The 16,558-nt window shown below is 42.4% G+C and overlaps 2 protein-coding genes across 3 annotated transcripts in view; one reads left to right on the top strand and one right to left on the bottom strand.

The window, feature by feature from the left end:
• egh (beta-1,4-mannosyltransferase egh) overlaps positions 1 to 16,558 on the bottom strand; it is a 211,099-nt gene that overhangs the window by 107,236 nt on the left and 87,305 nt on the right. The gene's annotated exons all lie outside the window — the stretch shown is intronic.
• LOC137634192 (uncharacterized) overlaps positions 3,235 to 16,558 on the top strand; it is a 33,437-nt gene continuing 20,113 nt past the window's right edge. Inside the window, exon 1 of the mRNA XM_068366463.1 lies at positions 3,235 to 3,299. Coding sequence (XP_068222564.1) covers positions 3,235 to 3,299 — 65 coding nt within the window. The remainder of the gene's footprint in view (positions 3,300 to 16,558) is intronic.

Here is a 16,558-nt window from a genome sequence, read left to right as displayed (position 1 = left end):
ATAATGACGATCACGAAACGTCGGGATATATAATAAATGGAATTTTAGAACTGCCTATTTCCCTGTCCACTTTGAAAAATGTATATATATATATATATATATATATATATATATATATATATATATATATATATATATATATATATATATATATATATATATATATATGTGTGTGTGTGTGTGTGTGTGTTATTTTTAACTTTATTCTTCCCATAGCTTTTTGAGCTGTAAATAGCTCATGTCCTAAGACTTTAGTAAGGCTCCAAGTTTCCGATGATATGGTAATACTGGTAGTACCATCTCATTAAATACTTTTCTTTTTAGAGAAAGCGGTATTTTATTTTTTATCTCATTTTGCATACCAAAGCTATCCATTCCATGCTTATCCTTCTTTTAATTTGGGTCTCATGTACTGGGGAAACACTTATTGTCTGTCCTAAGTACGTACATTCATTAACAACCTATAAGTTTGTCCATACCTTTTTTGTCTCTGCATTTTCATTGTACATTATCTTAATTTTACTCATATTCATTTGTAGTCCAACATTTCTGCTTTCTCTTTTCAAATCTTCTATCATCTTTTGCAATTCCTCCCATGATTCACTAAACACAACTATGTCATCTGCAAATTATTATTATTATTATTACTTTCCAAGCTACAACTCCAGTTGGAAAAGCAGGATACTATAAGCCCGGGGGATCCAACAGGGAAAATAGCCCAGTAAGGAAAGGAAACAAGAAAAATAAAATATTTAATGAACAGTAACAACATTAAATAAATATTTTCTAAATAACTATAAAACCTTTATCAAAACAAGTGGAAGAGAAATAAGATTTCATAGTGTGCCCAAGTGTACCTTCAAGCAAGAGAACTCTAACCAAAGACAGTGGAAGACCATGGTACAGAGGCTATGGCACTATCCAAGACTAGAGAACGATGGTATGATTTTGAAGTGTCCATCTCCTAGAAGAGCTGCTTACCATAGCTAGTGTCTCTTATACCCCTACCAGGAGGAAAGTGGCCACTGAACAATTACAGTACAGTAGTTAACCCCCTGAGAGAAGAAGAATTGTTTGGTAATCTCGGTGTTGTCAGGTGTATGAGGACAAAGGAGAATATGTAAAGAATAGGCTAGGCAATTGAGTGTATGTGTAGGGAAAGGGAAAATGAACCTTACCCGGACAGAAGGGTCTAATGTAGCACTGTCTGGCCAGTCAAAGGACCCCATATCGGGTGGCTGGTGCCCTGGCCAACCTACTACCCTTGTCTTTGAGGGGCTTTCATTACTGCTGATATTTTGACAGAATCAAAAGCTTTTTCATTGTCTATAAATGCAATACAAAATGGTTTGTCATATTCTGTTTATTTTCCATTTACTGGTTAATTACATGGATGTGGTCAGTTGTTGAATACCATCTTCTAAATCCTGCCTGCTCTCTTGGCTAATTCTACTTCCTCCCTTTTAGATCTTACTCTTATTTTCAGTCTTTTCTGTAAATTTTTTTTCCCTTGATATCTTGTGCCGATTCCAATACAAATTTAGTTAAATTACTGTTCATTTCTTCTTTACTTGCCTCGATTTCATCATGCAGCTGGGAGTAGAGTACCTATTTTGTACTGCTAAACTAAACATTAAAATTTTTCCCTTATTACAAGTCTTATTTTCTTTCTTAAAATTAGTTTTTCTTTTTCTTTCCTTAGATCTAAAAAAAATTGCCATTCTATGGTCGCTTGCCCTTGACTTGTTTAAACCTGATACATCTTTAACTAAATTGACCTTTTCACCGAGAATAAAATATTTTTTCGTTTCTGCATTTAGGCTTCGCTGTGTCCGTTTTCAGTTTCTTTTTACAAAAAAAAAAAAAAATGATTTTAGGATTGTTTCTTTCAACAAATTCTATAAGCATGTCTCCTTTGTCATTTCTAATGCCTACACCAAATTTACATACAGCCGATTCTCCTCTCTTCTTTTAACCTACTTTAGCATTGAAATCAACCAAAATAAAATAAATTGAGTCATATTTTTCATAGATATATCCATACCTTCCAAAAAGTTTATTTTTACCTCTGTATGGGATGATGTTGGTGCACACGTTTGAATCATTTCGTTTATATTTTCTATTTAGTTTGATAATTAATCCTCAAAATCTATCACTAGTACTAAAAAAATTATCGTTACCTACAAAATTTTCATTAATAAGAAAACCCACTCCATTTTCTATGTTCCTTTCATGTCCTCTGAAGCAAAATATATGGCCCCTTTTAACTCTCTATAAGATTCCATAATTCTTTTAATCTAGCCCAATTTTATTATTTTCCAACTTATTTATTTTAGCTCTCTACGAACACAGCAAGATCTTCCCTAGACAGGGTTCTGTGACATTATAAATGCTCTGTATATGTAGCATATTGTCTGCAACAAAGCTAGAAAGAGAAAGAAAGAAAGAGAAAGCTGGGCAGGAAAAAATTCTTGACGTCTAGCAAGACATGAATAATGGCTGCCCTTTTCTTCAAGTTGCCACTGAACGAAATTGCGCCGAAGATACGCGATTCATATGCAGGGAAAAAATGAGTTACTGCAATATATATAATTTTCATAATCCTCTTTCTCTCATAAAATGCTGAGAGAGAGAGAGAGAGAGAGAGAGAGAGAGAGAGAGAGAGAGAGAGAGAGAGAGAGATAAATACTTCTTTTCCCTTTGGTCAACATAATGTACATCTGTCATCGTAAAAACTCAGCTATCTGTGAAATTATGAAAACAGATAAGATTACATGATTTCAGGCCTTATTGCCGTCGTGCTATATTTTCTTGCTTAAAACATGTTACTTCATATCCGGTGGTTTTGACGTTACTCTTTTTTTTTCCTTTTATTAAGAATATTATACATTGGTTAAACATTCTAATATTCATATTTATATTCCTGTACTTAAGTACATCAAACAAACAACTCATAGCATATAAATACAAAACTTTACGTAGTCAGGTAATCTGAAAAATCAAAAAATTTAAATAATTTTTATTTTTCCTAACATACTTACCGAGAACTACTTTCTTTAGGAGATCACTGGTTATCTCTCTCTGCCGACCAGAGTTTTGAGTAGTTACCCCCACCGCTCCGCGCCCTAAGTAGCTTTACCCCCAGCATCCAGGAATGTGCCCCGAGGGTAGGATTAAGGTAGGTCGCTTGCTAGCTGGGTCACCCTCCTCATTAAGTTCTATTGAATTAGCATCATGCTAGTCAAGGAAGAAGGCCCTCGGGGAAGGAAGGGAGGGCCATTACCCGAAAGTAGTTATCGGTAAGTATGTTAGGAAAAATAAAAATTATTTAAAATTTTTGATTTGTTCCAACACGAATACTTACCTCGAACTACTTTCTTTAGGAGACTTACACTTTAGGAGGCGGGAGTGCTAATCTGACCCACTGACCCGGCCGTGGAGGCCAACAGGCCTCTGGATAACGGGACCTACCAGAGAGCGGAAGCGAGGGTAACTACACCAAAAATTCACGTTAGTGTCTAGGAACTCACCTTATGAAAACTTCTTTTGACGTTCCTTCTCGACGTGTAGTCGTGAAGAATGTGTTATTTTCTGGGAACAGACGGTACTCCCTGAAGAGGCAAGTAAGCAACTGGGTAGGAGGTAGGAAAACCGCACTTGTGCCTACCGGTCGCTAGTCTTGAATGCGCCTGGGGTTTACCGTTACATCGCTTAGAGGGCGGAGATGACTTCCAATGGAGTACCCGTCCAAGGATTTTCTTGAGTAGTCCTTGAGGTAGTGGGCAGTAAAGGTTGACTGGCTCGACCAAGTACCTGCTCGCAGAATTTGCCCCTACTGCCATGTTTTTCTCAAAGGCTAGGGAGGTGCTCAGGCCCCTGATGTCATGAGGTCTGGGAGTGCCTGGCACTGCTATGCCAGCTTCCTTGTATGATCTGGCGATAACCTGTCTCAACCAGAAGGAGATGGTGTTTTTGGAAACTTATTTCTTATTAATACCTGTGGAAACGAAGAGGCTCTTGATATCCGGTTGGAGATGCGCTGTCCTTTCCAGGTATTTTCTAATTGTTCGCACTGGGCACAATTTTAAGTCTTCTGCATTACCTGTCTTAGGGATGGCAGGAATTGAGAAACCTTCGAACCTCGGGTCCCAGACTGCTGGGTTCCGAGTCTTGGCCACAAAAGAAGGTACGAACTTGAAGGATACTTCTTTCCACCCCTTTGAGTGAGAGACGTCGTATGACAAACCATGGATCTCTCCCACTCTCTTAGCGGACGCCAAGGCCAGCAAGAAGACGGCCTTGAGGGAAAGATCTTTGTCCATGATATCTTTCAAGGGCTCAAAGGGAGGACGACACAGCATCTTCAGGACCCAGGCTAAGTCCCACTGGGGCACCCTCCTCGCCTGAGGGGGGCAAGACTGTTCGAAGCTTTTGACAAGCATCGCTGTGTCTCGAGGCCCCCAGGTCGATGCCCTTCCGGAGGAAGACTTGGCCTAAGGCAGCCCGAACTCCTTTTATGGCTGGGATTGACATCCCTACTTTGTCCCTGAGAAACACCAGAAACTCTGCTATGTCTGGGACAGAGGCCTTAAGAGGTCTAATGTGCCTCTCAGCACACCACTTTGTGAAGGAGGCCCATTTTGCCTGGTATATCGCGACTGACGACTTTCTCAGGTATAGCGACATTCTCTTAGCCGTGGAGGGAGAATAACCTTCCTTCTTCAGGAGCCGCTGGATAGTCTCCAGGCGTGAAGACGAAGGGAGAGTGGGTTGTCGTGGAGCTTGAGAAAGTGAGGCTGGTGCAGAAGGTCTGACCTGGCGGGTAGAGGCCACGGCGGGTGACTCGTTAGGTCTTTTAGGTCTGCAAACCACTCCCTCTCCGGCCACAAGGGCACTACCAAAGTCATCTTTAGGTTTCGGGCAGCCCTTACTCTGTTGAGCACCTGCCTTATCAACGTGAAGGGGGGAAAAGCGTAAACATCCAGATTGTCCCACTTGTGCTGAAAAGCGTCTTCCAAGGCTGCTTTCGGGTCTGGCACAGGGGAGCAATAGACTGGGAGTTGGGCGTTGAGTTTCGTTGCAAAGAGGTCCATCACCGGGGAACCCCAACGCTGAATGATGAGCCTGGCTACTTCCGGGAGGAGGGACCACTCTGTCCCTACTATCTGGCCCATTCTGCTGAGGCCGTCGGCCAGAACGTTTTTCTTCCCGGGAATGAACCTTGCTAATAACACCACATGATTTTTCTCTGCCCAATTCAGAATCTCTATGGTGAGATCGCACAACTCCCTCGATTTCAAGCCCCCCTGCTTCTTTATGTATGCTACTACCGTGGCGTTGTCGCACATCAACGCCACGGTGTTTCCTTTTAGCAGACTTGCGAAGTGTAAGCACGCCTTCTGGACTGCTTTCAACTCCAGGACATTGATGTAGAGTTGCTTTTCCCCTTCCAACCAGGTACCTCGTGCTGTCCCGTCGAGGAGGTGGGCTCCCCACCCTTGGTTGGAGGCGTCTGTGAACAGGAGTAATTCTGGAGGGCTGGTCCCGAAGGGCATCCCCTTGAGGGAGTTCGACTGGCAGTACCACCATTCCAGGGAGGGTCTTGTGTCTGGAAGGACTCGAATTAGCACTTGTTGTGAGTGTGTCTGGCACCAGAGGCTCTTGAGATTCCATTGAATGGATCTGAGCTTCATCCTCCCTTGTGGAACTAGTTTCTCCAACGAGACCAGGTGGCTTATCAGCCTCTGCCAGTCTTTCGCTCTCCTTGTTTGTTCCGATAGGAAGGGCTTGATGATGTGCCTGAAGTTCTTGATCCTGTCCTCCGAAGGGAAAACTTTCCCTTGCATGGTGTCCAATGTCATCCGCAAGTAGTTCATTCTGTTGGACGGGGATAGATTTGACTTCTTTGGGTTGATGTCAATACCCAGATCTCTGCAAAACTGAAGGAGACTTCTCCCTTGTTCTTCCAAGAGGACCATTGAGGCGGAAAGGAGCAACCAGTCGTCCAGGTATCTGATAAGGCGGATGCCACGTTCGTGAGCCCACACTGATACAGTCGTGAAGACTCTCGTGAACACCTGGGGCGCTGTTGACAGACCGAAGCAAAGAGTCCTGAATTGCATGATCTGGGAACACCATTTCACCCGGAGGAACTTCCGACTCGATGGGTGGATCGGAATTTGGAAGTATGCGTCCTTGAGGTCGACGGTCATCATAAAATCTTTCTCCCTAAAGGACAGCAGGACTGACTTTGGAGTGTCCATCTTGAAGTCCGTCTTCTTGACGAACTTGTTGAGAGCCGACAGATCTATAACCGGTCTCCACCCCCCCCCCGTCGCTTTCTCTACCAGGAACAGGCGACTGTAGAAACCAGGTCCTGGGAGAGGAACTTCTTCCATGGCGCCCTTCTCTAACATGGAGGACACCTCCTCTTGAAGGGCGGTCCTCTTTACCGGATCTTTGGGCGCTAGCCATTCTGTCCGGTTGGCCGGAATAAGAGGGGGTGGATTCGCCAGGAACGGGAGTCTGTAGCCCTCCTTTAGGACGGACACTGTCCAAGGCTCTGCTCCTTGCGCCTTCCATGCTTGCCAATGTAGTCTGAGGCATCCGACCTGAAGGAGCTTGAGGGCGCTGTAGCTCCTCTGCGGGAGGGTTGCGGAGTTGAGGACCAGGAGGAAGAGGGGGCCTCTCTCCTCGTAGTGCTGGAAGAGGCTTGGGGCGTCGCGGCACTGTCCGAGACGGACCTCTTGTATGGAGGTCTCCTTGAAGCTGCCGGTCTGGTGACGTTGGCCTCCTTCTTCTTCGAGACCTTTTCCATCAAGGCCTCTAACTCTTTCATAGGAAAAAGAGAGACTCCCCACAGGGGGAGGCTGCGAATTGCTCGCGCCTCCCTGTCCGGTACTTTTCGAGACACTTTGGTGAGAACAGTGTCTCTCTTACGGAGAACCCAGTTGGCTGTAAGGGCGAGAGACTGATACGTCAGGAATTTTAGGGTTTTACCCCCGGAGGTAATGAGGTCCCTCATCAGGCTTTGCTGGTCAGGGTCTTCAGGGTCGTAGGAGGCTTGCACACCCACCAACGTGGACGCCCACCAGTCTAGCCAAGAGGAGATGTTAATCAAGTCTCGCGACATCTCCTCCATCATGGAGGCCTCTGCAGGTGAGAAACAGACTGGGGCCGAAGAGGCTCTGTCGTCAGAAACGCCTTGGCTCAGAATGTCCACGGCCGTCTCCACTTTACAAGGGCCTGGGCGACAACCTTCGGGCACATAGACCTTCCCTTGGTTCTTGAGGCCCTGGAGTAATTTAGAGGCACTCTGGGTCTTGGGAGCCTCGGCATTGCCGGCCACCACTTTGTCTATAAACTCTTGCCCTAGAACTAGGTCTCGGGCCAGAGGGAGTGCCAAGGACGACTTAGGCTGGGAGGGAGTCTGCATAATTCTCAGGAGACTCGACCTCCAGGAATCTCCATCTGTCGCTGCAGGTTCCGCTATTCCGTGGTGCCTTCTGATCAGGCTAACCACTCTCCTACAGGCTAACCACTCTCCTATAGGCGGAGTCTTCCGTCGGGGAGCCCTCTCCTCCGTCAGCCGAGGCCTCGGCCTGGGGTGGGGGAGTCGGTTTACCGGGCACGCCGACCGGACGCCTGGCCCTCGGGGCCAGGGGCGCCGTCCTGCCGAGGTACTGGACCTCATCTGCAGGTAAGACCGCACCAGGGGCTCGGGATAGTGTAGGCACCGCTGGATCAGCGGGGACTCTCGTACACCCGAAGGCTCTGGGTGCTGAGGGCGCGGTTCCCGGGGGCTGACCCGACAGCAGGTACCGTTCCTTCCGACCTGAAGGCCGCACCAGCTGGGCTGGTTCGGCCTGGCTGCCTGGTAAGAAGCGCGTTTCCCCCCGCTGGGCGGGGTGAACCGGAGGCCTCGAGGACTTATGCTTAATAGAGAGGTCTTTCCTGCGAGCCAGGTCGCGAGGGTCAAGGCCGTGCTTGGAGGGCGGCCGTCTTGGGGACCGCTCGCTGGACTGGTGGTCCGGGGAACGAAGCACCTTCAATTCCCGCGACGAAACGTAGATCCAGGCGCCCCCGGGAGATACACTTCTCCTATACTTACGGCTCGGGGAGCGGGAGTGTTTCCTGCTGTAACGAGAGCGCGACCTTGACCTGGAACGCTCGGTCCTGGACCGCTCCCTTCGACGGCGGTGTTTCACCTTGACCACTTCCTCTGACGAGGAATAGATGTCCGAAGAGCCAGACGACACTGCGTTCACCACGTGTCGGCTGGAAGCGGGGACTGCGGGGGACTTCTTCGGTCGTTGAATGCCAGAGGTCGAGGGCTCGAGGAAGTCATCGGGAACTTCCGTGGGAAGGGTTGGGAACGACTCAAACCGTTCCATGTCCAGGAGCCAGGGATCCAGGGCTACATCCATCCTCAGGGGAGACCTACCTGGCGTCTTCGGGAGCCTCCAACCGTAGGCATCGTGACCTGCGGGTTGGACTTTACTCTGGTTATCTCCCCCTAAAGAGGAGCCAGAAGCACAAGCCCATGAGGGCGGCGGCGACACTGAGACTGCGTTACTACCCCACACGGGGTCATCGGAGGAAGCGTGCCCCCCGAGCACAAGGGCCGACTCTCCGGACGCACTACTGGGTCCTTCACTAGCCCTAAAGGGGCCTGCTACTGGCCCTGCAATAACACTGGGCTCCTGGGATAGGACGCCTTGCTCACCCACTACACTAGACTTACCTCGTCCCCTACTTTGTGTAGGGGACGGCGAAACCGAGACCCCGTCGGAACGCTCACTGGGTGACGGTATCGGCGAGGAAACACTAACTTTCCTGGGGGAACGTTTTGCTGATTTTCTCTTCTTAGTACCATAACGTACCCACTGTATATCGCTCCAGTCCCCGCACTCGGGGCACGTGTCTGCTGACGAGCACAATTTACCCCTACAGGAGGAACAAAGGGAGTGAGGATCCACTTCGGGCTTGGAGAGGAACACTCCACATGATTTCCCGGCTCTAGGCCCAAGACAACGGCGAACCTGCTCCATAACGCACACAACGCACGACACAAGCACTCAAGGAAATGAATTAAACACTGGGTAAGCACACGGTTGAAAAGTGAACGCACAGGAACACTTGGGAAAGAACACTGGAAAAAACGCAAGTTGCCACGCTGGGAACACGTGGGGCACAGGACGCACACAAAGGATCGACAGAGATACGAGAGATGTTAACCTCTCGCGACCAGAGAACTTAATGAGGAGGGTGACCCAGCTAGCAAGCGACCTACCTTAATCCTACCCTCGGGGCACATTCCTGGATGCCGGGGGTAAAGCTACTTAGGGCGCGGAGCGGGGGGGGGGGGGTAACTACTCAAAACTCTGGTCGGCAGAGAGAGATAACCAGTGATCTCCTAAAGAAAGTAGTTCGAGGTAAGTATTCGTGTTGGAACAAATGGGTTTTACACTTTCCCAGTATATCATTATCAGCCGTTGATTGTCCAATGCAGGACAAAGGCCTCAGACATGTTCTTCCAATCGCGTGTGTTTTTTATCTTTCTATGCCAGTCTATACACGCAAATGTTCTTAGCTCACCAATCCATAGTTTCCTCTTCCTTCCCCTACTTGGCTTGCAATCTCTAGGCACCCATTCTGTTCATCTTCTTGTCCATCTATTATCTGTCTTTCTCATATATCAATATATATCTATAATTAAAAACTCGACTTTTTATATATATTTAATAATTTTCCTTTCATTTTCAATTGACCCTAATTTGTTTCCGAACCAAATTCCACATATACAATATACAAATACGGTCATGTTTACAAATTTGACTAAATGAATTTAATTAATTGTACGTTCTGGAATTTGAAATATTCAAATGGAAAGCCTTTCTCTCGTTACAAGGACTTCATAAGATTTCCAATGTGTACTTTATGACATTATTATTAAAAAATTTCCAAATATCCTCCAGGTGGATGATGGTTATTTCTCTTCAATCCTTGTTTTGTATATATCTTTTATCAAATATCTGAACACCGTTTTAGTAGAAACTGAATAACATATTTTTCATATTTTATCACTTTGTGTAACAATGAAATTTATAATATATATATATATATATATATATATATATATATATATATATATATATATATATATATACACACACATATATATATATGTATACATATATATATATATTATAAATATATATATATATATATATATATATATATATATATATATAACACTCGTGATCTTAATGTACATATCAACCAGAATGACATTTAATATCGAATTCTACCTTTGGGAATGTATATCAACTGGAATTCATTTATGATAACAGCTTCTGGCTGGGCAGGGATTCGACCCTATGCCTCTTAGCCAAAATCATGCCTGCGAGGACTACCAATCGATAGCGTGTGTGTATGCGTGTTTAAAATGCAATAACGTTATCTGTGTTTGGAAAATCCACAAGATGTACTGCCCTAAGATACAATAATTTCCTGGAAATTCATAGCCATTGTATCATTTAAAATAGACTCGAAACAAGTGTAGAAAAATAACGACAGTTTTACGACTATATTTATTATTCTAACACCTCCACTATCCATTAGAATATACATTATCTTCCTATTTATAAGGCAATATTTCCCCTTACACTAATAATAAAAAATACATTTTCTACTGACTTCCCAATATCCCTACTTGGAGGATAAACACGTGATAAGTACAAAGTTCTAGATAAGATTTTTCAGTTTATTAATACCGAGGATTGGCTCCTTAAAATATTCATTTTAATATTGCTGTACAATATGACTCACGATTTTCTTTACAATACTTTGCCCATTATTTGCCTGACTATTTCATTATCATCATATCCTTTAAGGGGTCCCACATTACACAGCTCAATCCCATCGATTGGCCATTCTGTTCGGTCTTTCAATAAGTATAACCAGACAATGTTCATTTTATCATAGTTGAAATATGATTTCTGTAATTGCTTCATGATTGAGAGTTATTTTTGAGAAGTCATCAGCATTTCGGTTTCGCGGTTTTCTACATAGATTAATTCTTAGCTTCATCAGTGACAAATGGTAAATCTATTTCCTTACCATATCTCAGACAATGACTCAACCCCCAACGACCGTCACCCTATCTATAGATAACTTAGTTTACACCCCCTATACTTGAAACCATTTGCGTTTCAACTACAATCTGCATATAAACATAAATCAATGAGCACGCACACACTTGTATGTATGTACTGTATGTATGCATGTATGTATACGTATGATTCGTTGAACCATAATGAAGTAAACAATTTATTTACAAGTAAAAAGGTTGGAGGAAATATTATAGAATTAGAAATTGACAGACTTGAACATATTGCTCAGAAACTTTAAAGCAACCAGTAAATTCTTTTTTCTCAGAAAACAAGCAGCAGAGCCTTAACCGTTCACTAACTATTATTAACTTAAATTAGAACGAGAAGAGAAATAAAAGAAAGGTAAAAATGTGAGAACTGCCTAGTTAATCTAGAGTATCAATACAACATAGGGCAGAGTTAAACATTTTAAGCGCTGGGAGACAAGGGGTTCACATTCTATGTGGGTGATCCTTAAGTAAACAGTCAGTCACCATCTTACACATAGAAAAATAAACAATGGACCAACTGTTGTGTGTCCCTTCTCAGTGAGACTTGGAAGGCAGATAAAGTGAATCAGGAATTTCAAAACAATGAGTACTTAATCGCAATCTAAAGCCAAACACAAATATTTACGAGCCTGACTTAAATATTTACTTGTCAAAGGGACTGTTGTTAGTATAGTTTGATAGTAACTAGGGCAAATAGTACTTGATGAGATTACAAAATTAAATGTCAAAACGCGTTAACGCAGCTCAATCTTTACTTATAAGAATCCTGGAGAAAAACACAGCAACAACAACAACACGATTTACTTCAACACATACCTTATACATCGATCATCGGCAATCCTGATCCCGAACATTTCTATGGGTGTAACTAATTCCTAAAGACTAGCGGCAATGAAAACATGAAATACACCTATACATTTCGCCCACACTTAGATTAAGAATGAAAATGTGCAATCGCATTACACACTTATATACATTTATGACGTACAATGAGGGAGTCATGTGCAACAATTGATATCAAGCTAAGTGATGAAAAAATTACACATACTGACAGAACATCGATTCAAACTGTTACTACTTAGATTCATTCATCGATAGTTCGGTCTTTCATCTAGAATGGATTGCTATTGCGACACAATTACCCTGGGTGTAACAAAAGGGGTAGGTGTACTAACCCTCAACTTAAGCAATTAAGATGACAATTTTCAAACTTACTTCGAAACAACTTATAACATCAATAACGTGAACTTTTGCGAGTTTAATAATAAAAGAACCATGTGGAGGGCCCACTTATAACAAAAATAAGGAAAAACACAAGCAACTACTTTTTAATAACCCATTCAAAATAAATTCTTGAAATAATTTTGACCCTACATCAACGCCCAAAATTAACAGCATACAAAGTCAATCGACCTAGAAAAAACGCATAAATAAGCAACATAAGTGGTCGATAACGCAATCATAGTATGAAGACCATAACCAAAATGAAAACTTGAACACTTGCCAACCTTAGTACCCCTGCTAGATATTTCCCATACCAAAACCATTTTCCTTTCGAGGTAATTGTCCACTAATAAAACACTTTTCAAACTAATTACAATTTTACACTCAACACCTTTCCCCTTTGTTCCTTTGTCACCTATATAATAATGATCAACCATCTCTCTCTCTCTCTCTCTCTCAATTCATATATATATATATATATATATATATATATATATATATATATATATATATATATATGGGAGAGATAGTAGTTATACCCTAGTGATAAGGGGATACCCCGAGGTATACTCGGAAACCCCACACTCCCACAAATTGCCGACCCAGTGGGTTGTAATTAGGAAAGGGGGAAGGGAGGAAAGGAAAAATGTGTGTTTAAATATTTAGACGTAATTTTTGGCGGCTCAGGTACACTAGCATTCAAGACATCCAGCCAAAGGAGACTATGAGAACAAGAAATGAACAATTTGAACAAATTTTAAAAGTAATTACCTAACAAATTATATAGTTCATACACAATACAAGCAAGAAACAATGAAATCTCCGCCCACCAAAAATAAATAACACAATTATCAGCAAAGCAATTAATTATATTCAGCATTAACAACGGCAGACAATCTATTTAATCCATTTGCAATTACACAATTAAATGAATACTTAAAGGTGCACTTTACATATACAAATATCCTGCCATTATCCTCCACTGTATTTACGGCAAAATACCTCTACGAATCAACAGATTTCATTCATTCATCCATCACCAATACCGTATTTAGATATTCTAAACCCCATCTTCTTGGTTTCTATTTGCTCTCGTTAATCTTCCCCTGCTTATATTTACACAGCTTTTCCTCCTGCAAACGTTAAAACTATTTAAATAGCTATTTTTTTTCAAACTAAAATCATTAGGCTAGTATAAAAAACATTTAAAACTAAAATTATTATCAAAATCATATTAATGAAATCCTTTAAAATTATCAATAACTTGAATAATAGTTTTTAATAATGAAAATTCTAATAATTTCAAAAATAATTTTAACTACATTTTCAAAATAATTCAGTTTCTTTACACAATACTTAAGTCAGTATTGTATCACCAATTACCCATTATAAAGTCCATTTACGACTCGTACATGAAAGAGGAATGAGATTAGACAAAGAAAACAAAGAAAGAAAAGTAGCAAGATGTGTGCTAGAGATTGAAAAGACTAGGATGTCTATGGAATTCTAGGTTGAAATGTATGAAGTGGTTGAAGAGCCAATTCTCTTTAGTGGAAGGGAAGGAGGGATGCTGACTGAGAAAGAAATGGATAAGGTTGAAACTGTCGAGATAATCTGATTGTGTAGTATATGTAGGGTGAGAATATTGTTGAAGTTGAGAAATGTGGTGATGCATTGGCAACATTCGTATTATAAAAAAAAAAAATGAAGGAAATATGAACAAGCAAACGCAAGTTTTGAAATGGCGTCGTCATGTAAAGAGACTTGATGATTATGTTGGTGAAAAGTACCAAATTGGAAACAATTAGAAAAAAGATGAAGAACTAGAGAGTTGGATACATTGCTGAAATAATTATAGGAAATGAAAATGCAAGCAAGATAGAAAGAAGCAAGTGGCGTGTGTGTATGATATTGGAATGTTTGTTTCTCTTGAACATATCCTGTGGGTGTACGAAGCAGCCAATGCTGTGGTGGTTATAGTTCCTTCTACGATTCAGCAGGTAAAAGTAAGAATGTGACAGTGCCCGACTTCGTCTCTGAAATCATACCCAGTTAAGAAAATGGGAATCAATCTTGAATAATTACAAAATGGACAAGACTTCCGTTCATGCTGCTCTACGTCATGGCAGCCCAACATCATGCTATAAATGGATACCAGTATTTACTGATGTTCAGAAAAAAAGAACATGAAAATAATAACGTTATCCTAAAACGATGAAAAGAGAAAATGCGTATAGATCTTACTAAAATATCTTTTGAATGGTTTCACTTGCGTAGAATGAGATTTAGTAGATTTGAGAACAAGGCCCTCAGAAGAATATTGGGAGTGAAATGGCAGGGCAGGATTAGAAATGAAACTATGACTATAAGAGATTACTAGAGTGCCATTTGTGGATGATGTACCGGCGGGCATTCAGGTTGTAACCGAGAGATACTCGTGAATGCAACAGAACATTATTTGGTTGGAGCTTGAGTATTTTTTACAAACTGTTCCAGTCAAGAACGGCTCAAGAATTCAAACAATGGTGCAGGAAAATACACGAATAAACAAGTTATCAGTGCGAGGGGAGAGCAATAACGACATTATACAAAAAATAAGAAATACCGGGACAATTAGATCATGGTGTGGGGTAGATGGGGATGGTTTGAGCACGCTCTTCGCATTCCCCAAGAGAGACTAGTCACCAGACCTTTAATTGGGCTCGACAAGGCACTACAAGTGTTGGAAGACCCACACCTACATAGCTGAGAACTATGAAGCGTGAAGTAGGAGTTGATGAATGGAGAAGTAATAATGAAGTATTGATTTAAATGCTCAGGGTAAAGACGACTGGCGAAACTAACCGAAACCCTTTGAATCAATAGGCGTGGGAGATGATATAATGATGAGAATGAGGATTACCTCGTGGAGGCTCTCCGTTTTAGACGGAGACAGATACTCGCCCGAGTCGTCTTCTCTCTTCATATGTGTCTACACCCACGCTGATACGCAATGGTCAGCTAATAACTAGATACAGTTGGACACGGGAATTCCAGGCACACCTCGCTCTGACGAAGTGTACCAAGCTACACCCTTACTGCGCGGCGATTTCCTATATTTAGCCCATCCCACCACTTATGCCATCTTCCACTACTGTTTGGTTACTCGCCGCAAAGTACCTTTGTGACAGTGCACTTCCTCAGAGCTAGGCGTGCCAGAAATTCCAGTGCCCAACTATACACAATATGCTATTTGGGTAAACAGAGGCACTCACTTTCAGGAACTGGCCATCTGTTCCCCTCTTTCGGTCCAGTCCCCGAACCCGGTAACATAGCCTTACCAGATAGGCACGTTACCTAAAGCATCACGAGGGAGAGAGGGCTTGCTCTTACCTTCGCCCACTACGTACTTGCATTACCAGCAAACGTCCCTATCGCATCCTGAGCAAAAAGAACAAAACCCTCTTTCTCCCGGGGATTCCACCTACAGTACTCCATCTAATCTCCTTTCCGGCCGCCCTTCTTACCCCTCAATTAATCATGAACTCTGTCCAACAACCTCTACTCCCACGCACACCTTCGTATTCAAGGGGATTTCCCATCAGGTATGTTTGCATCACTTAACAAAATGCCTCGTTTACAAATAGACCAAACAGCTGATTTTCAGCATCCTAGCCTGGCTTATTACTTATAAGACCACATGACTGAATTACTCAGTTTTTATGGCATAAACAATCCTTATTTGTAAAACATCTTTCATATGACCGTACTATATTCTTCTGCATCCTACAGAGGAGCATACAATGGCTGCAATAATGAGTCCTTCACTTTCTAGAACTTCTATTCTTTATTCAAGATCGACTTTACTTCTCTATTCAATGCATATTTCAATTCCTCTGGCTCGTCTACTTCCAATATGGTTCGATTATTAGTGATAAGTTCTACATTTATGTGACAAATATATAATTTTAACTTTACTTGCCTTAAATATTAGTTGGAAGCCAGAATTACGAATAAAGTTTTAAAAAATGAAAGAACGACGTATGCAAAAGACCCATGTGACTGTCGCTCAAGAAGGAGCTCAACATGGAGGCTGACCTCACATTATTCACTTGCCACAACTGCAGAGAGAGAGAGAGAGAGAGAGAGAGAGAGAGAGAGAGAGAGAGAGAGAGAGAGAGCACAACTATT

This window comes from Palaemon carinicauda, chromosome 44, assembly GCF_036898095.1.
Source record: "Palaemon carinicauda isolate YSFRI2023 chromosome 44, ASM3689809v2, whole genome shotgun sequence".
In the NCBI taxonomy this organism is placed as follows: Eukaryota; Metazoa; Arthropoda; class Malacostraca; order Decapoda; family Palaemonidae; genus Palaemon; species Palaemon carinicauda.
Note: the sequence above shows the minus strand (reverse complement) of the source record. Positions and strands in the feature narration are given on the sequence as shown.